This window comes from Calypte anna, chromosome 9 (genome assembly GCF_003957555.1).
Source record: "Calypte anna isolate BGI_N300 chromosome 9, bCalAnn1_v1.p, whole genome shotgun sequence".
In the NCBI taxonomy this organism is placed as follows: domain Eukaryota; kingdom Metazoa; phylum Chordata; class Aves; order Apodiformes; family Trochilidae; genus Calypte; species Calypte anna.
Window position 1 is genome coordinate 8,707,179 of NC_044255.1, and position 21,020 is coordinate 8,728,198.

The 21,020-nt window shown below is 45.0% G+C and overlaps 1 protein-coding gene across 7 annotated transcripts in view; it reads left to right on the forward strand.

Annotated features, from left to right (window-relative positions):
* Nucleotides 1–21,020, forward strand: part of MAP3K13 (mitogen-activated protein kinase kinase kinase 13) — a 75,781-nt gene that overhangs the window by 32,956 nt on the left and 21,805 nt on the right. For all 7 annotated transcript variants that reach the window (XM_030455899.1, XM_030455902.1, XM_030455901.1 and 4 more), the window contains one exon: nt 15,218–15,792. In XM_030455899.1, coding sequence (XP_030311759.1) covers nt 15,291–15,792 — 502 coding nt within the window. In that variant the 5' untranslated portion in view covers nt 15,218–15,290. The remainder of the gene's footprint in view (nt 1–15,217; nt 15,793–21,020) is intronic.

Consider the following 21,020-nt stretch of genomic DNA (forward strand, 5'->3'; position numbering starts at 1 on the left):
TTAGCACTTTCATATCTTTTTTTATTTTTTTTTTAAGTGTGCAGCTTTTGTGAGTGGAGCACAAGCAGTGATTGTGTGTCTGTTACTGGCCACCATCAGAGACACTGGGATGCTTGAGGCAGCAGACCCATCCTTTCCAATCAGGGGTTGAATGAGGATTTTTGCCCAAGACCAACAGTGAGTTCCCAAGGCCTATAAATAGCAAACGTATGCTATTCCTGAATATTGGCATAATATTGTTCTTTTCTGTCATCTGCAATTTTAGTAGTTTTCCAGTTTATGAAAATTGAAGGTCACAGGATTGGAGAACTTGTGAAATGATTATTTTAGGACTAGGCTCAAATTAAGATGGTGTGCCAGCTCGAAATGTTATGCCTAGCAGATGCTGTATAGCATTCCTATTAGTTACTAATTGGCTTGGAAGTCCTTAGTTTTCTTGTCTTGCTCAAAGATGGAGCACAGATATTTTAAAAATAGTTCTTAGCTTTTCTTTTTGCACCCAGTGCCACCAGTTTTGCCTGCTGACTCTCCCAGCAGTCTGGTTTCTCATCTGTCCTTTCAGAAATCTTGCTGTCCACCTTTCCCTAGCACTTGCATGAGCTCTTGTGAACTTTCTTGTTTTTTTTAATATCATGTACTCTGAGTGTGCTTTGGACATAGAATTTTTTTTCTCTTTTCACATTAATGCTGAACTAAACTTGTCTGTGGAATGTTTTTTTGGCATCTGAGACTTCACAGAGCTCCCTGCTTTTGCCAGTGATTTTATCTGAATGAAGAGGGAAATAATTTCTTTCTCATATTGAATAGCATAGTTGCTCACCAGTGGTGTATCAAAAGGTAATTTTTTTCCTATTGAAGCATGAAACTGCTTGCAGCAATCTTATTTTCTAATGCTGTTTTTTGCCTACCAACATAATCTGGTGAGAGCCATCAATTTTAGGCCACTGATGGTTTTTGATTTTTCATAATGTGGAAAGGCAGTTTAAATTCAGGACCTTTGTGTTTGAAAATTTGGACCTGAAGTGTTGAGACATAGATGAAGTTGAGTGTTGGTACACCCAACCAAGTCACTACAGAGAAGAAAATCTTCATTAATATGTCTGTGTGTTTTGTTCTTATGTATTTTTTCTGCTGGGTGTGTTTTGGTTTTGTTTTTTGTTTTTTTTTTTAAATGTCACTGCGTTTAACTCTTGGAAACCTCTTGCTTTGTCTTTTGTGACTTTTAACTATTTAAAGACCAGACAGCTCTTAAGCAGAAGTTAACCTGTGCTTTGTGAAGCAGCCAGATTTGTAAAGCTCAAGCCCAAAATCAAAGCTCGAGTCTCAGAATCAAAGCTCCATTTATTTATTATGGCTACTGTTGAATTCATCCTAATACATTCCTATCACTGCAGCTCTTTGGCAGGGTGATAGTAGCAAATAACACCCCTTGGTACAACTAAGAGATGAGGATGTGCTGAGAAGCAGGTGTAGGAGTCCAGTGATTCCCAAAGGGTGTCTTTTGGTAGAACAGAACTGGGTGTACTGCCCTGCCTGGGTGTTCCTTGCTCCATGCTAAAGGCACAAAGAAATAAATTACTGTCTTAATGCATGAAAAAACCTACCTGTCCTCTCAATTAAGAACATTTTGGGGCAAGTATTAACTCTGTATTAACCTTCAGGAAAGGTTTGGCATCCTGCCCTTCTCCTCCCTCCACACAAGCTGGTACCAGTGCTTCAAGCTCATGTGCTATCAAGTAGCACAAAATCCTTGGGTTTTAAACCCAGGTCCACAGGGCTGTTACATCCAGTCCTGGTTTCTTTTGGGATGTTACCCAGTTTCTGAAAGGAAAGGTGGGATTCTCTCAGATGTTCTCTTTCAGACATGCTCCACCAGAGGAAGTTTTGGGACATCCCACTTTGGCATGATTACTTCCATATTACTTGTGACATTATTAACTTACTTGGCAGTGTTACTTCTTATTGCTAGGAAAAGGGGTGGTGGAAATACGAGAGATCCTGCTCTTAGTAATTTGGAGGCTACAAAATTGTTTAGAAGGAGAGTTCTAAGGACTCCCATCGGTGAATTCTCGTAGACCCTGAGATGATGTAACTGCATAGCCTGCAGCCCAGGTTTTCCTTCAGACCTTGACTTTAATTCCTGGGTATGCTCATCCCTCCACTCCTCCCCTCCCACTGCCAAGATAGAAAAATCAGGCAAAACTTGTGCTTTTCCCCTCTCCAGATCCCACTGAATCAGAGCTGCTCCTGCAGACCTTCCCATCTAGTTGGGCATCCCAAATGCTGTCCCATGGTCTTGGAGCTGGGGGCAGAATGAAGCATCATCCTTGGCATGGGACTGAGAAGGAGATGAGAAGGCGTGGGGGCCCCGGGTGTGGGAGCCGTGCGTGCTCTGCTGCTGACTCCGAGCTTGCCTGCCCGCTGCTGGGAGTGCCTGGGGAGAGCTGAGGGGTTTTATTTGGTTGGTGCTTTTGCATCGCTAATCAAAGACAAGCCTCCTATTGTTCTCCCTTGCAGCCTCCTTCCAGGACGTGCTTATATTTAGTGATTTTTTTATTTTTTTTTTTTTTTTTTTTTTTTTTATAATAACAACAACAACAACACCCAGGGGTTATAATCCCGCGAAAGAAGCCGGGAGAGACGCTGAACTCCTTTTCTGATTACTAAATAGATTTGGTTCATGGAACAGATGGCTGTTATTTGAGACAGTGTTGTTATCCAAGCTGGACGGAGGGGCAGAAACTCTCTGGAGCGGTGACTTGAAGGCATTAGAAGATGTCCTCACCCGGTCCTCTCCACGGAATGGCAGCAGCAGCAGCAGCGATGCCATTTTACCCATCAGCTTCACTCCACCGGGGAACAAATTGTTTGCAGCCTCCTCTCCCCCCGTCGCACACGTAGGGGAGCAGCACCCGGAGCCCTCCTTGAGGTGGGGGCAGCCGGCTGGTGGGCTTGGGCTCTCTCCCAGGCCCAGATTTTTTTTGGGGGGGGCTGGCAGAAGGCGAGCGGCGGTGCCTGCAGGGATTGGCTGCCCCCCTGCTCCCCTCTGGCCGTGGGCAGCCCCAAGCCGGCGCTGCCGAATCTCTGAGCAGCCCCCATCTCCATCCATTCATGAATCCGTGACGTCAGCACGCTCCTCTGCTTCTTTGCAGCAGGCTGCAGGATCGTGTGGGTGGAATTTCCTTTTTTTTAATTTTGCAACACTTCCTTTTTTTCTTTTTTCTTTCTTTTTCTTTTTTTTTTTCCTTCCATCTTTTTTAAAACAAGAAAATGGAGCATCATGTAGGAAACCGTCACCCTCGTAAGTACTCCAGTGTAAGGGGTTTTATTTTTTGATGGTGGAACGTGTGTGTGTGTGTTGTGTGTGTTTCATGGTCAGTGTCATCCTCTCGCCATTTATGTCAGAAGGACAGATGGATGGTGCAAATGGGATGTGAAAGGGCTGGAAAAAAGAAAAAAATGTTGGGAGAAGGGAAGAGGAAACCTGAAACCTTAATTTAACCCATCACTGCATATCAAGCTGAGAGCTGGCCTGTCCTTTTGCTTGTCAGGGTGCTAGACATTTCTCAGTTGCAATTTTGCACGTTATCTTCTCGTGCCCCCCTTTTAAAGGGGAAGGAAATAGCAATGGAGAATGGATGTATATGGACAGGGAAGGACAGAAAATTACTAGAGATAGTATAAAGCAGCAGAATTGCATTTTTTGCCCTCTTAAGCAGCTGTATGTTTTTTTAAATACTTGGGCTAATCAAATAATTCTCTGTTTTGTTCCAGTAATAAATGATTTTATTTTTGAGATGAAGAGATTTTATTTTGTTTTATTTTTTACCAGCCTGGTAGGAATCTATTCCTTTATTATTGAAAACAAGCAGGGTGAGCTGTCTCTGTTGTGCTAACACATGATTTTTACCCCTCATTTTCCTAATAAATGAGGAAGCTGGGAGTACCATTGCAGTTGAGGATACTGTTCACTGGGGCAAGATTTGTCATATTGTTGCTTACCTGAATGGGTCATGATGTCATTTTTTCTCCCAGTGAAATGAGTAGAGCTGCTGTTTATTTTTGTTTTGGGGGGTGGTGGTTTTAGATGCTGCAATGGCTTAATCATATCAAGCCCTATGCCTCTCGAGTAAATGAAAAATGGGGTATTTTAAGCTGATCTGGAGAGAGATGACATCAGGCCTGTGTGGTTGGATATAGTGATTTTTATCAGTAGCCAATCTGTTTGATAGCAGAAACTGGAGGAGTGCACTTTGATTGGTACTTCGGAGGCAGAAAATATGAAAACTTTCCAAATAAATACCAAATAGGTGAATGGAAATGAGAGAGGCTCAGACTCCGAGTGGGCAAATGTGGGCACTGTTCACACTCCCTGCTGTGCCTATAGCCTCAGATATCTTGGGGTTGTCTAGAACATGAAGGTGAATGTAGTTGGCACTGATTTAAAAGTTTTTGTTACTATCCTTTTGGTTGTGTTCCCAGATGTCTGCAGTTTTTTGTTTCTATCTGTAGAGAGACAGCCCTTGGAACCTCTGCTTCTGAAAGACTTGGGCTGTGAAAACAAATCAGGGTTTTGGTGTAGGGCAGGTTTGCTTGTTTGTTTTGCTTTAACATCAGTTTTGTTTCCTGTGTTTTGGGGCCTCCAGTCTGACTCTTTGATGTGGAATGGTTGTGTCATTCAGGTTTGTCTTTATCTCAGGCTGTCTGATAGTCTGATAAATTTATAGCTGGCATTCATTTTGACCCTTGTGCCTGGAATTAGGAAAAAACTTCCAGCACAGAATGTATGGCTGGGACTCTTACCACTTCTTCTTAGCTTTACCTTAGCTTGTGTTGAAAAATGTGTGAGTGATGGTTAGATTTTTTATTTTTTTCCTGGTGGCATTACTAATCTCCCTCTTTTGTCCCCTGTTGTAAAGAGCTGGTCGGTCAGTGGCATTCTCTTCAGTGCATCAGAAAATTGAGCAATGGTTTATTTGCAGATCTCTTTATAAGTAAGCCACTTAATAATTAGGAGTTAAAGACTTGCTCTGCTCTAAGCAGGGGTGGGATAAGGAAGGTTTTACGGTGTGTCCTGTTTTCTTCTCACTTTCTTACAGCAAATGCCAGGTGGTGAACAATGAGACTGGAGTTGTTCATCTCTGGTACCTGTTCCAGGCTTCCTGCAGTTGAGCTGCATGGGGTGGATTTCAAATTGTAGGGCTTCTAAAAATGGCAGGGTCTTTAAAGGAATCTTCCATATGTAGAAATGAAAGAAAGGAAATGAATGGATTTCAGATCAGTGCAGGTTCCTTTTTCAGCTCTGGTCCCTGGGACCAAGGTGGGTCCAAGTGAGTTTCTGAGCCATAACTGAGTCAAAACAAGTCAAACGTTACCTCTGCATCTGCAGAGGAGGCTGAAGCTCTCAGGGGTTGGCACTTCAGCAAGTCCTCACCAGTTTATGGAACTTTTTTTAATCCCTTCTTGGCAGACAGAGTCCCATAGAGGGGCTTCATTCAGCAGCAGCAGCAGGCTGCTGGCTTGGTGACATTACAGCAAATCACTCTTGCTTCTTGGGGAAGAGGGAGTAAATATTTCACCTCAAACACATCCTACTTCAGGTTGAACAGCAAGTTGGCAGCTACAGCAGAAATCTTGAGGTGGGCCAGGAGCAAAAACACTGTGTGTACTTACTCCCACCCCTATAAATACTCATGCATTTTGACCTCTGCTCTTTCCCTGTTTATAACTCCCACCAAGAAGTCGGTGGTTGGAGTGGGTTCAAAGACATTGGCAGCAATTGGGTATAGGCCTGGGGGAAGAAGAGGTTCTTCTGTGTAAAGTACAGGGGTTTTTGTAAACCTCCAGTGAACCTGTAGTTGTTTGTGCTGTTTCCCCTGAAGCAGTCTGGAGCTCAGCTCAGAAGGGAGGAGAAAGTCCTGGAAGGGTGTGGGTGGGAGGCTGGACTTTTTCCAGGACAGTGGGTTTGAGGAATGGAGGTCTCTGTGTGCTCATTTTCCTCATTCTCAGGATGTTTGTCCTTGCTTGTCCCCAACCCATTACTCTGGTACCTTCTGGAGGACATCACAATCAGTAATGTGGCTGTGCAGCTGTGACTTTCTGCTGAGGCACAAAAAATCCAACCTCACCATCCTGATGAGCCTGAGGAGAGGCTCAAGTGTTGGTTTATCAACTGTAGCCAAAAAATGGTCTGGTCAGGAATGAACCAAGGGGCTCAGTGCTGCTTTGGGAGGTGTCCAAGGGTTGCTGGATGGCACGTGGCATCTCAGGCCTCTCCAGTCCTTGACTGAGTGTTGTGTTTGCTGTCTTGATCGTGTTCCCAACACGTAAAGCTCCGAGTGGCCTAAGAATAGGATCACACCTCTTGGATGTTGCTCTTAGCCCCTTATGTTGTGTCGGTAATACAGGCTTAGTAGAGGCTCCTGTGCAAGTCTTTGTGCTTGCTTCTCTATCCAGGAGTAATCCTCTTTGCTTGGGGAAGTGTTATGGTGCTTAGTAAATACAACTTCGTGCTACTGTCGCTTCTCATCTGAGAGATCTGCCAGCTGGATTTCAGTTGTCCCCTTCCCACTGACTGCACACACTCTGGGACCTGCTGGAGTGTGGATTGCACTTACCCCAGTCATTTTTGCACTTTCAACAAGTAGCTGTTTAGTTACTTTACTAGCAGGTATGAGCGAAGTCGGAGAAGAAGTTTGTGTGTGTAGCTTTTACATGTCAAATGTGCTTAGCAAATAATGAATAATTCATCTCTACTACAAAAATACCAACAGGCGTGTGAGGGAGTTTACCTGAGCCCAGTCATATGAGTGAAAGGGAGGGTTTGATTCATTCACTGCATTCCTGAAACCAGTTCTCTGATATTGATCTGCATCCTCAAAGATCTGTCAGACATTAATTAATCTCAACACTGCTCCTTGGAGAAAAATAGGATGTTTCAGTTCTGTAAGGAGGGGGAAATTATAAGCGACTGTTGGTGGTACTGGAACATTTTAGTGGCTTCATGTGACAATGTCAAAGAGGCTATAAGGTATTTGTCAACTTAACTTGGAGATTTTCCTTGTTTTTGTAGTTTTAAATTATATGAATTTAAATCCTTTAATCTGTTACTGTTAATTGGTAATATAACATGGGTCTTCATTGAGGTAAGAAAAAAGTGCAGGAAGGGGAGAGAAGAGGAGAGAGAAGAGCCTGAAGTCTGTGGATGAATTTTTTTAGGTTGTTTCATACTACAAAGGAAGCTGGAAAGATGAAAGAGAAGAGTGTAACTTAAGGTCATGTCTGAGTTTTGATTTAAGACAGAATCCAAGAGTAATTCAGTAGTATAAAAGACTAATGAGTGTTTTGTCTGTCTTTTATACTAGCTAAATATTTTACAGTCACCTCGATGAGCCTGTAATGGAGGGTATCAGTGGTTGATTAGACATCAGAAGATTGTAGATGAAACTTAATGATGTTTAGAGTGGCCAGAGCTCAACACACACAATAGTAGCCGGAGTTAGGGAAACCAAAAGGACCGAGAGGGCACAAAAAGTTAAAACTGACTTTTGTGAAGTGCAGTTCATGTATTGCTATGGTACAAGACAGTGCTTTTTTTGTCACCCTTATGCCTGCCCCCTCATCCCCCCCCAAGGTTGGTGGCTGGTAGGTTCTCCTTTCTGCAAAGCTTGAGGAGCTCAGTTTAGGACCCCAGAGAAGAGCTGCTTCGCCTCAGAAGCGTGATGGACCAAAATCCTGCAGTGAACGTAAGAATCATTATGCAACATCACTCATTTCCTATGGCATCAGATTATGCAATTCCCGAGCAGAAGAATGCAAAGCTGTGGAAGAACACAGTAGCATTTGAACAGATCCAAAAATACCTTCTAGAGGATGGAGGGAGCATTTTCTGTGTGTAGAGCTGAAAATGCGTGGTTATGTAAACTGCTTATTGGCCAAAGTGCAGTTTGCTGGCAGGTGGGGCAGGGCAGGGCTCAGCCTGAGCCCTTCTCCATTGAACCAGCTGGAGAGGTCTGTAGAGGGGAGAGTGGATGGGCTCTTTATCTGGTTCACAAAGATTATCTATGTTTTTGCTTTGTTTGTTCCTCATGCCAACTGAAGAAGAGGGTGCTTGGTTGCTTTTTCCAGTGACCTTATGTTGAAGGAGTTCCTAGTTAAATATTTGTCTGGTGTTTGTGGAGGTAGAAGTTCATTCCTATGCTGAGAGCTGGTGCAGATGAACAAATTTCACGTGGGGATAAGAATAAACACAGTTCTTTTAAGGGGAAGCATTGCCTTGGAAATCTATTAAAATCTGTTAAGTTTATTTGGATAAGTAAAGAGCATGCCAGAAAAAGGGATCTGGTTGATAGAGTCTGTTGGGATTTTGGCAAGAACACTTACCAAAGACTCCTAAAGAAACTAACCAGCTATAAAATAACAGGGACGCCCATCTTGCAGACAAATGTTTGGTTAAATTACATGAAATAAGAGGAGGGATAAATGGAGAGTAATGTTGAAATATCTTTCTCAAAAAGGAGTTGTCATTCAGCTCTGCTTTGCTGTTTCCACTACTCATACTCTTTCTGCTTTTTCTTCTCTTATCCAGATCATTTAGGAATATTCTGAAACAAGAGCATTTAGGCTCTGGGACTCCAGAAGTAAGGTGCTCAGGACAATAAACACGTAAGCCAATTGCAGAGACTAGTGGAAGGCTCTTGTGAGTTTTGACAATAAAATGTCAGTCACCTCGGAGTTAGGCTCTGACCTAGCTTTTACTGCTTAAGAATGAGATCTTAATGTTGTAAGAGACCCATGGATGTTAGCTCACTATCCTGAGGCATGCTTAGACACCAGATAGCATTAGAGGAATGCATAGGAAAGGAGCAGAGGACAAAAATTATTTTTATGCCTTTGTACATTTCTGTAGTGTGGCCACATTGTGGATTCTGTGATCTTGGTCCCCCAACTCTAAGGTGATATAGGAGAAAAGATGTAGAGAGGTGTTAAGAGATACAGGGCAGCTTTCATACCAAATGAGAAGGTACAATGGAAATTTTTAGCCTTGAAAAAAGATGGGATGGAGGATAAGATAGCTGATAAAATCACAGCTGGCATTAAGAAGGTAGGTAGGGTTTGACTGCCACTGAAACAGTGAACAACTGATTGCTCAAAGGAAGGAATTAGATGAGAGATGGTAGCCAAGAATGTTTGGTGTTACCTTGTGCAATGTACAATTAAGCTACCAAACTCTTTGCCACATCGTGGTGGTTGCCAAACTGCTCTGGTGAAAAAAATTCCATGATGAATTTGCACAAGAAAAATACTCCTTTTCTATGTATGTACTCTTTTTCACAAGAAAAATACTCTGGGTTGTAGAGGAGAAAAATCCCACCACGTGCTGCTAGTGGCAGAAGCTGTAGGTCCTAGGGGACCAAGAGGTTTCCCTGCCTGCAGATCCTTTTCTTGGGCTTTGGAGGCAGGAACTGAGGAGAAATGAAGCTGGCATTCTGGTGTGCTGTGGTTTCCTCTCGTGCTGTAGCCTAGGAGCCAAGTGCTCCCACCCTGGCAGGTTAGTTGGAATATCTCAGGTGCATAGCAGACCTCCAGCTGGTTTGATGCAAGCAGCTTGCACATTATGACTACTTCCTGGCTGGTATACCATGCTATTTTTGTCACTGTCAGAAAGAGTTCAGACCAGAAAGGTAGAGAGAGTTCTCTTTCTTCCTGATGCAGTGATAGACAACAGCATATTACAACTATAAAAATCACTTTGCTAAAAAGGATGTGTCCTTGGTTGAGGAAAGACTGGGCACGTTCAATAAAGGTTAACTTAAACTGGCAAACAACTTCAGGCTTCTGTTGTGATAATACAGACACAGCTACATACAAGGTATCTACATTGGGTGCTGAGACATCTCACATAAACAGTAATACTAGAAATCTTGGACCAGATGATCCTTGAGGTCCCTTCCAACCTGACATTCTGGGATTCTGTGGTGTCTGTGGTCTCATCTGCTTAATGCCCTTGGCGCTAGTAGCACATTATGTTAACACTTAAGAATTATCATGGTAGTTTTGAGCCCTAGGCTATTGCTACCATGTAGCTCAGGTGATGATTTACTGTGTCTGCAAGAATGAATCCCCTTCTATTGGGGTGGCATCCAAATATTTACTGGAAAAAATTTAGAAGTATAGATTCCTGTCAGTATTCTGCAGTAGATACAGAAGTAATGTAGGATTGTAGGTATTGTACTCCAGGTTATTTGGGGGTAAATCTGTTGTTTTTCTCGTAGGGTAAGTTAGGGGACGTGCATTGATGTGTTCAGAGCCCTTGCCCTCACAGCCAGAAAATCTCAAGTGGGTCAGATGAAGAACTTTTAACTGTTTTGTCACTTGGCAATGTCAGAATTGTAATATTTAAAAATCAGGCTGGGTTGCTGAGCACTCTTTCAGGTATGAGATAGAACATTATGTTGTGATGTGGAAGAAATGTGCTTCCTCAAAGAAGCAGTGGTTCTTGAAGAGGTTGAGTCCTTAAAAAACAACAGTGTGGAAGGCCAAGAGATGGGAGAGGACTGTGTGTCAACCTGTTGTAAAAATCCCATGTAGAAATGAAGAGAGAATTGCACAGAACAGGAGAACTCATCTGCAAGATGTATGTAGCAAGATAACTGTACTTTCCAAGCATGCTTTTGCATTTTTGTGAGCTTCTAGCACTTTTGAAAGTGTTGTCCTGATCCCAGGGGCATTGCACCAGCCTGGAGATGATGCACAGAGGAGTTGCAGCCACGTTATCAGTACTGAAAGGTGTATTTACCTTGCTGTACCTAATGCAGAGCTTGCACTGAGCACCAGGAAAAAGCAAGAAAACTCCAGGGCTTGATGTAGGGAGAGATGTGGACAGGAATCTCTTCTGTCCTTGAGATTTGCAGTGTCTCGGCCTTCCAGTTTCTGCCAGCTGCTGGGTTGTTTTTTTTTCCAGCCTTTCAGTGTGGCTCAGACAGTTTTATTTCCTTTGGGTGGTGGAAGTGTGAATGTGGAGTGTGCTGGGACTTGGATAACAGAGGAAACGGTGTTTTAAGGAAACCACCTGGATATTGCTCTGCATCTGTGTTGTTAGGAACTGAACAGCCACGCGTTGTGCTTGTGCAAAAGGTTTTGTTTGTCTGCCGTGTCTGGAATTGTGATTTGCTGCTCTATTTTTAGCACAGCTCTTTAAAGCAGAAACTTCCACTACAGTCCACACACAGTTGTTTAACTCTGCTATGTCTTCAAACCTGATTGCTGCTTTGGCACTCCTGTGAATACTGGGCTTGTTTAGGTGGCTGTGGGCTTTGGTGCTCTGTGTGTGTCTGAGAACACATACTAGACAGATGATTTTAGCATCTTCCCAAGGAAGCTGTGGCTGCCCCATCCCTGGAAGTGCTGAAGGCCAGGTTGGATGGAACTTCGAGCAACCTGATCTGGTGGGAAGGTGTTTCTGCCCATTGGAAGGGGTTGGAACGGGAGGATCTGTAAGTTCCCTTCCAACCCAAACCAGTGTGGGATGTTGTGTTTCCACGAGCAGAGTACTGGGCAACGTGAGAGCATCCTCATGATAATTGATTCATCCATTTTTGGGATGATTTGGATATGCTGTCATTTTTATAATAGTTTTGAACTGCACTTTAGGCTGTCTGACGTGGTGAGGTGCAGTCTCACTCTTGGCTGAAGAGGTGCACTTTGTGCCCCTTTTGTCTGGGCACAGTAGGATTTTTGCCTGGAAGAAGGCTTTGCCTGGAAATGGAATAATTTCCAAGAAGTTGTGGTTGTAGAAAATGACACTTGAGCCTTAAATTTCCGTACAGACTTAAAAATAAATCAGTGAGCTGCAGAGTGCATGAGCTCATCAAAATAGTTGGAATCAGAGGGTCTGCCTTGCAGTCTGCTTTTGCAGCAGCACTTTGTGAAATCTGAGTATTTTAAATATGCACACAGCCCTCCTACACGCAGAGCTTTCAGCTTTTGACTTGAAGAGTGCTCCAGCAGGAGCATTGCTGAGGTAGGAACAGAATGCCCCTTGACTCTGCTCTTCACAGGACAAGTCAAGCAGGGACATACAGATCAGAAACATCCCAAATGGCAAACAGCCTGTATGTAACAAAACTGTCAGGAAAATGGTTTTCTGTGCATTGAATGAAACAAAGATTCCTTTCATTGGGAAGAGCTCAACAGGAGCGATCTCGTCCGTATTCTGCCCAAAAGAGTAGGGGATGCATGAGGATAAAGCTTGAAAACTGCTCTTCTTCTTTTCTTTAAAGAGATGGCAAGGTTGAAGACAACCTTATTTGTTTGAGTTAAATGAGATTTTGCTAAGGAAGGAGGTTGCACGTTGCAGAATTTACTGTGATAGAAGATAATTACAAAAATCCTTTCCCCCACAAGTCAGCACTGATGTGTTGTGGCAGAAACTGCCTCCTACCCAGTACCTGGACCACTTCAAGTTGCCTCGATGCAGAGTTGTTTTAAAATAAATGCTGCTTCTCCTGCTCTCTAAACAATGAGTTCACCAAACCTCTGAAAAATCAGGCTGCTTATGTAAGTGCCTAAATAAGGCTGGATCACGCCAGCTTGAAAAGAATTTTGTTACTTTTGCATGCCTCCTCTTCCCTGGGAAGCTGACAGTGGTATGCAAGATGGCTGGGGACTGTGCTTAAAGGCTTGATTTGATTTGGAACAGCTAAGGAGGAGGCAATTTGCCCTGAAAAGACAGACCAGGTGTCCCCAAATTTGGGGGTTGCTTCTTGAAGGGTTATGGTAGCCATGGCAGGGCTGTGTTGTGATAGGCTGCAAGGTAGGCTGAATCTGGTGAGTTCCAGAGGTGCTTTTGTGCCTGTTGATCTGTGATTGTCTGACAGCACAGAAAATGCACGGGCCTTGCCTGAGCTTTGTCTTTTTGTTGAGATGTGGGGTACACCTGCCCTGCCTGCTGTGCTAGTGATGGGAGGCTGCAGGGCTAAAGATTCCAGAGCTGAGGGTTGGGGCTGTCTCGTAGGTACCAGGAGCAGGATGGAAGAGAGAGGCTGAACTTTCCAAGCAAGTCTGAGAAATAGGTTGGGGGAGGAGGAGTCACGATGCTGAGAATTCATTTAGAAAGTGGGAAAATATGAAATATGCACAAGAAAAGCTGTTCTTTATCTGTTAAATCTTATACAAGCATGCATTGTGAAGCTGAAAAACTACCTAGAAAGGTAAAAGCAAAACCCTAGTTTTTATTAGACAGGGTGTTGTGAGAGTCGTGTCCCAGCAAAAGCAACTTTATTTAATCCTCAGTGCACTTCCCAGTGCTTAAATTTGAGACACTTGGGGACCCTGTTTCCTCAAATTCTTGTTTTTGGCTCTTACTCTAGGGTTTCTTGCAGGAGAAACCAACTGACATTTATTTACATGGCTTTATACACTATGGTAGATTCCTCTGTAGCAACACTGCTCACATTTTGCTTTGGTTTTAAAGATTCATCTCTCTCGGACATTTGGAAAGGAGCAGGGGGCACTGGCCTAGGAGCACTGGTTTGGAGTTGTTTGGGTTTTTCTTTGAAATTCCATTCAGGTCTGAAATTTTTCCCTTTTCTTCTTTGTATTGCCAACAAAATCTGTGATCATCTAACAACTACTACTAGTAGTAACAATTCTGCTGCAGTCCCCTACAGCTTCCCACACTGGGGAATCAGTGATTGTAATGCTGGTGACAGGAGGTCAGGAATAACCAACTCTTGAGCTTCCCATGCAAGCCTAGCTTAGCTCCTTTGCTGCTGTGGACTGGGCTGCAATTTTTGCCTTCCTTTTTACTTTGTTTTGTTTGAAAGAACAAAGTTTACAGCCTAAGTACTGTTATTCTAATAAAGCTTTTATGCATCTCCCATCTGATCAGGCAGAAATACAGGAATGGAAATCAAGCTCCTGGCTGTTCCCCTTTGCTGGTTCTGGTGTTGGAGAGGGGCTGAAGCCCAAGGGGTGAGCTTTTCATCCACCAGGCTGAAGGTGTTGCCTCTCCTCTCTGAAAGGAAAAGTCATCTTGATGAATACCTCACCTTGAAAAGCTCTGGGCCTAAGATGACTCCTGTCCACTGACTACCTGTTTACCTCCTCCTTCCTTCCAGCAGCTCTTTGCAGAGCCTGGGACTTTGCAGCCAGTGGAACTGCTCTGACTTTTTCACAAAATACTTTTTGTTCATGCCATTTTCCTGCACTCCCCCCCCCCTCCTCCACAGCTTCATGCAGAATTTCAAAACAGACTTTGTTCCACTTTACAGCCTGAAGTGTGTGTGTGTCATTGTTTCTGGCCCAAAGGTAGAGTCTCTTGTTTCAAAAAGTGGCTCTGCCCCCGAGAAGGTGGGTCTGGAGGCAGCTGGTGGGTCCCACAGCACGGCTCTGTAGGAAGGTGACGTGACACAGAAGTGTGGAAAAAAGGTTTTTCAGTGGAGCACGTAGCAAGAGGTGGGGGGGGAGGCTTTTGAGAAGAGATGCCAGCTCTGAATTTACACACAGCCTACTGGGAACTGCATGCAGGGAGCAGTGGGAGGAGATGCTCTTCAGGCTGTGGAAGGAGGGAGGTCAGAGGAGATGAGATGCCAGTCCTAGGAAGGTCTCTGTGTCTCAGCTGTTTATGAGGATGATATGTATGTGGTTAAAGATTGTGACATACCTTGCTGGTTTAATCCTTTCAAGTTCAACATAAAGGAGCAGGGTGGTCGTGATGGGGTGTGGGGCTCTGAAGGAGCAGCTGCATACCATGGCTTGGTGGATTCAGGCCACCTGTGTCACTGCCCTTTGTTTCTACCACCTTGTCTCAAGGGTTTGCAGGGAAATCCTGAGCTTGTGGACTGTGATTGGGCTCAAACCAGACCTGAGCTGGGAAGTGCCTGGGGGGCAGCTTCAGTCGGACAAATGCTACAGTAACCATGAAAAAATCAGCTCTTGGCTGCAAAGAGTCTGTCACAGTTTGTGGCTTCTGGGCTTTTGTTTAAAACTTGTGCTGTTTGTCCACTGGGCAATTCCTGCAGTAGGTTACCGAGAGTACCGTGTGAGGGGAGTTTCTGTTGGAACCATTTCTTGGCCTCTTAGGGCAAGTAATAATTCACTAAGTTGTCTGGAATGCCTAGTTAATTATCAGCTTGCCTCTGTGAAAGTGCAGGTAGTGAAAAAGCTTCAATAAAAATGTGAAAGTTGTTTTTTTTTTTCTCCCCTCTTGTGTCAGGTACTGGGTCCACGTCTCGCATCTGAGTCGCATTCCGCTAATTCTCTGAGCCCCAGCTCAGCCCAGCTCCTTGATGCACACTCACAGCAGCATGGCCAGCACTCAGGAGCACCTGAGCTTGTCTTCCTCTCCCAACTCCATCGGCAAAGCTTTCTGTGAAGAGAAAGACTTCAGTAGGTTACAGGATGAGCAGGCACCCACCGGAGCCCACCCGTCCCCCGAGCTGATAGAGGATGCGCGCGAGAAGGGCTTCCTGCAGTCGGACCTCATGGAGAACATCAGCAGCCCCGTGACTGCAGCAGTGCTGACCAGCATCAGTGAGGACTCCAGGGACCAGTTTGAGAACAGCGTGCTGCAGCTGCGAGAGCAGGATGAGTCTGAAGCAGCCATTCCTCAGGGCAACAGGAACACTGTGGATGGGGAGAGCACTGGCGGGGCGGATGATGTGAAAGTGCAGTTCAACAGATCGGGCAGCGGGAGTGGGGGGTTTCTCGAGGGGCTCTTTGGTTGCCTGAGACCCGTGTGGAACATCATAGGCAAGGCATACTCCACAGACTACAAACTGCAACAGCAAGGTAAGTGGGGGAGGCAAACCTTGGTTGCTTCTGGAGCAGATGTGTGAAGGGGAGGAAAGCAAGCCAGGGCTTTTGTCCCAGCTTCCCACCTGACCTTTTTTGTCTCTGTTTTGGGTTTGCAAAGGGAAAGCCTGCACTGTGCAGCCAACAGCTATCATTTGTAGCCAAAGCAGCTTGTGATGGAGTTGAGACCAGGGGCATGTTCTGACCCATGCCTTGGACCTTTCTGATGAGGTCTGGATCTGAACCAAGTGTTTGGGTAAGGGAGGATCAGAAAGCATGGTGCTGAATGCAGGCATTGTACCAGCTATTTAATTTCTGCAGTTTCTTCATGCTAGGTAAAAAACTTGGGCATTGTCATGAAAAGATGAAAGGTTGTCAAAAGGTTGTCATGCCAGATGAAAAACAATGACACAGGCCTTTCTACTCCTGTATGTGTATGTGAAGGCTGTCTCCAGTTGACCACCAAGGAGCAGTATTGTTTCTCTATGGACATACAACATGAACTCTTCCATCTTTTTATCAAGAACTAATTTTGTAATATGTCATTGGATACTTACCCTTCCAGAAATACATTCTTTCATGTTCATAACTTTTTCATTTTGATGCATGAATGTAGAAGTGGAAATGTATATATGTGCCTGTGAGAGTATAAATATTTGTATGCAATATATAGTTTGGGAATAAATAATGTCCCAGTCATATACCTATAGCTCTTTGGGGGTTACTGAAAGCTAAAGAGCAGAGTATGCTCTGCCTTTGGTGGCTGATTTCTCCCCTAGCACAGGGGGAGGGAAGTGGCAGATGGGAAAAGAACAAGCTGTCATTAGAATTAAGGAACTGAAGTGGTTGAGGCTTATCAAAAATGGGAACAGCCTGGCCACCCTACCCTACTGTGGGGTAGAAGTCTCCTGTACTGCTGTGATCATGACTCAGTATTAATCAGTGGTCTTCTGGCACAGACAAATACATGGTGTAAAAACCCCATCTGAGTGCTTCATACCTAAACCTCAGAGTTGTGTTGGGGAACAGTTGCTGCTGTGAGGGAACAGAGCTGTTAAATAGCACATTGGGCCTTCACATAAATTTCCTCTTCCTTCCTGGAGTTGATCCTTTCCAGTTCCTGACTGAGCAGGGAGAGGCACCTCTTGATGAGTGGCAGGAACCTCTTGAGCAGCAGCCTCTGCTCTGTCAGACCTGTGTGCTCAGCAAGAGTTATTTTGTTTTTTAACAACTTCCTTTTGTGTGAAAGTTACCAATACAAAAGACTGAAGCTCTACCTAATGAAAATGAGCAGCTGAGACCATTGCTGTGTTTGGGGGGGGTGCAGGCAGAGCTCCTCCTTGCATGACCAGAAGCATCTTGCTGGTCTCAGTGTCAGGAGCAGGATCAGAGCCAGGGGTTTATGGAGGCTTTGGAGGGTGCCATTGACATCAGGCCCTTCCTAAACGGGCAGTTCTGGAATGGCTGCAGGTGTGGCAGGGCTGAAGATTAATTGTGATTTGCTGGATGTGGCCTGTGTGGTTTAACTGCATCTGCAGTGTCCTCACTGTCATGAATGAGAGTGAAAGGAAGATTTTTCTATTTTCATAGAATGGTTGAGGTTGGAAGGCATCTACTTGAACCCCCCTGCCATGGCTAGGGACACCTCTCATCAGTCAGGGTTGCTCAGGCCTCATCCAAGCTGGTCTTGAGCACTTCCACGGAGGGAGCAGCCACAGGTTCTCTGGGCACCCTGGGCCAGAGTCTCACCACCCTTATACTGAAGAACTTTTTCCTAAGATCCAGTCTAAACCTCTTCTCCTCCAGTTTAAATCCATTTCCCCTTGTCCTATCACTGGCAATGTCTTAGAAAAGTCCCTCTGCAGCCTTCCTGTAGGTTCCCTTCAGGCACTGGAAGGCAGCTCTAAGGTCACGCCAGAGTCTTTTCTTCAGGCTGAACAATCCCAGCTCCCTCAGCCTCTCCTCCTAGCAGAGGTGCTCCAATTTTAGGTTTTTTTTTCCTCTGGAGCTGGTCTGATGGTAGCAGTGTGGTTCTGTTAACCAAGGATAAGTCTTTTTAAACTGCTCTGTGCTAAAACTGGAGGATTTTGTCAGAATATTCATGCTCTGTTTCTCAGATGATCTCATTCTTGCTTCTTGCCACCAGAAGAATCTTCTGTGTGTGGATTTCATCAGCTACACACGAGCCAGCTGATTTGTAACTGATGTGTGTGATTGCTTTTTATTTTTGCTTTCTTTTAGCAAGAGTGCAGAGGATGCAAAGCTTGTGCTTGAGCAAGCGTTCTGGAGAAGACAGGCTGAGGAAGTATCTCTGGCCCTTCCAGCACTAAAGAGAGGCTTGAGGTGGCCTTTTATTCCCCTGGGAGCTTATTTACAGCTTTGGGCTGGTGCCTCAGGTCTGTGCAAATGGTCTTGCCCCTCTTCATGACACAGCTGCTTGAAACCAGAGGAGTGTTTGGAACAGCTCTTTGTGCTGGGCAGAATCAAGCAGTGGGATAGGGGTCCAGTTTGGACTTGCTCCCACAGGGCACCCAACTTCCCCCCAGGTGCTGCCTGGTCCTTTTTGCCACTTACCAGCATCCCTGCTGACCCATTTTGGGTCTTTTTCAGGCAACTGCTCCTCTTCTATGAAGGACACAGTAGTGGTGCTGTGATGTGGTTGCAAGTAGTAAAATTCAGGCAGGTGTCATGACCTTTGCAAATGTCCAGTCCAGGCTGCCTGCAAAGGCTTGGCCAGTGGCTTGGGTGAAAATATAAGAACAACTTTTCCATGATTCCCCATTATCTTCTGGTTGAAGTTCCTCCTTCAGTTTCCTTCTCAGCATCTGAGGTGGCCATCCAGAGGACTGGGTTTCTGTGCTTCCCTGGGGCCCCACGCTGTGCAGAGCTTTGCTGAGCTGGGTGTTGCTGTGAGGTGGTCTGTTGGTGGACTTAAGCAGTGCCAATTGCTTCTGTTAAATTTTTTCCTGCTTTTGACCTGAACAGTCAATCCTGCAGGGAGCCTTTGCTTTCTGGTGTTTGGTGCCTGCCAGCTGATTATCTGAGGCTTAAGTATCTTGGTTTTGACCCATAAAATCACTCTTGGCTCTGTTTCTCTAGTTGTTTGCTCTGTTTTCTTAGGGTTGTTTGTGAGTGCTTTTGAGGAGGATATACTTAGTTCTCTGATTTGCCTCTACCAGTTATTTCACTTGGATCACTGGGACTCCAGCACTTTACAGTAAGGCTTGTTTGTGGTTTCTGTGGACTCCTGAGACTTCTGAGCCCCCCTTCCTTTGGATTGAGAATCTGTCTTCAGGATTTGTTTTCACCTTCCCTTTCACAACTTCTGTCTGTGTTGTCTCTGTGTGTGTTTTTGGGTAAACCTAGGGAGCAAGGTGCTTTATGAAATGCATTTGTGTTTCTAGTTTGTTGGGTTTTTTTTGGAAACCAGAGATGCTTCTTGTCATTATGCCAGTGCTGGGGAGCAGCCAGTGCTGGCAAATGGCAAAAAATTTGTTTCAAATAGATTGCCTCAGTGACTTGGGCTGCTTCTGTATTTCTTCCCCATGGGAAACAGATTCCCATCATTCTCCTCAAATGAATCTTCATCACCTTAGAAACGCACACTCTTGTGTAATTCCTGCCGCTTGCATGCTTTCATTTATTTGGGGGATAGAACCCATGGGTTTCTTTAGACCCAGAAGAATCTGGAATAAAAAAACTGCTCCATCCTGGGAGGAGATAGCCTCATCTTCCTTCTGCTTGACAGGGGGGGAGTGCTGGGAGAGCTGTAGCAAGTCCTGAAGCCTGGGCAATCTCCAGGGATGTTGAGCTGAGCAGTGCTCACAGACTTCTTTAACGAGGCTGGCAGTGCAGTCATCGTGATTGGTGTGTCCAGACATTTCTCCTTGACACCCTGCTCATCACCTGAGGTTTTCCTCTTCAGGACAGGCACTTTGGCTTAACTGTGGTTAGTCTTGATAGCCACAAACTCCAGTTCCCTTTGCCTCTCTGCAGAATTGGTAAGAATAACTTTGCAATACCAGCAAGTCCTGTGAGGAGAGGCTGAGGGAATGTGTAGATTGGAGAAGAGGAGGCTGAGAGGAGACCTTATTGCTCTCTAAACTCCCTGACAGGAGGCTGTAGGGAGGTGGGTGCTGGGCTCTTCCCTAAAGTGAACAATGACAGGAGCAGAGGAGATGGCCTGAAGTTGCACCAAGGGAGGTTTAGACTGATTCCCCAAGGTTTTCCTTTTTTTCCTTTTTGAAAATGGGGGGTCTGTTTCCCCTTTCTGCAGTCAGTGGGAACTTCACCAGACTGCCAGGACTTTTCCAATATGGTGGAAAGTGGCTTTGCAACATCATCTGCCAGTTCCCTCAGGAGCCATGGGTGTATCTCATCAGGTCCCATGGACTTGTGCACTTTCAGGCTCCTTAGATGGTGTCAGATCTGCTCTTTCTTACAGCAGGTGGTTTTTCCTTCTCTGAGTCCATGCCTTGCCCTTCTGCAATTTGGTTATGATGCATTTCAGTTGTGGCTGCACGACCTTGCTATTTTTTGTACGATGTAAGTTTGCAAGCAGATAACCTGGTGTGAGGAGCAGACTTGTGTCTGTGAAGAAATGTGCTGAGGGCTGAGCTTTGCCTTGCCAATGGGAAGGAATTTTTTGCTGTAGATGAACCATGTTGAATTGTTTTCTAGTTCAGGGAGCAGAAGGAGCACAGGGGTCTGGCTAGGGATGGTAGCTGCTTTGGTCACCGCTGGAGAGCAATGCTTTAGCAGGAGACACTCAGCGAATGTCTGATTGCCACAGGAATGGTTTGAGGGAAATATTTGCCTCAGGATCAGAGACAGTGTGGATACAGAATGTTCCCTTCAGTGGTGACACTGTCTGAAATGAACACTTGGGTTGCAGCCCTTGGGAGCACCCCAGTGGTTCAGGAACTGGGGAGAGAAGTCACAACTCCGTAGTGACCTGAGACAGGGTTCTGCTGAGGTGGGACTTTCTTTTATTTCAGAAACCAGTGGTTCGCTTATTGGTTTTGCTGCTAAATAATTTATTCTCCCAACTTGCACAGTTACTGAGTTACAGTAAATAAATTATGGTCTGCCTTTTGTCTTGCTGCTGGTGGGATGTTAAGGTAATTTCAAAGTGACTTGAAGACAACAAGGCTTTCTGTTCTGGTGGGTACCAGAACAGTTTACACTGTGCATCTGGACCACTCTAGCAGTAGCCTCCCAAGATG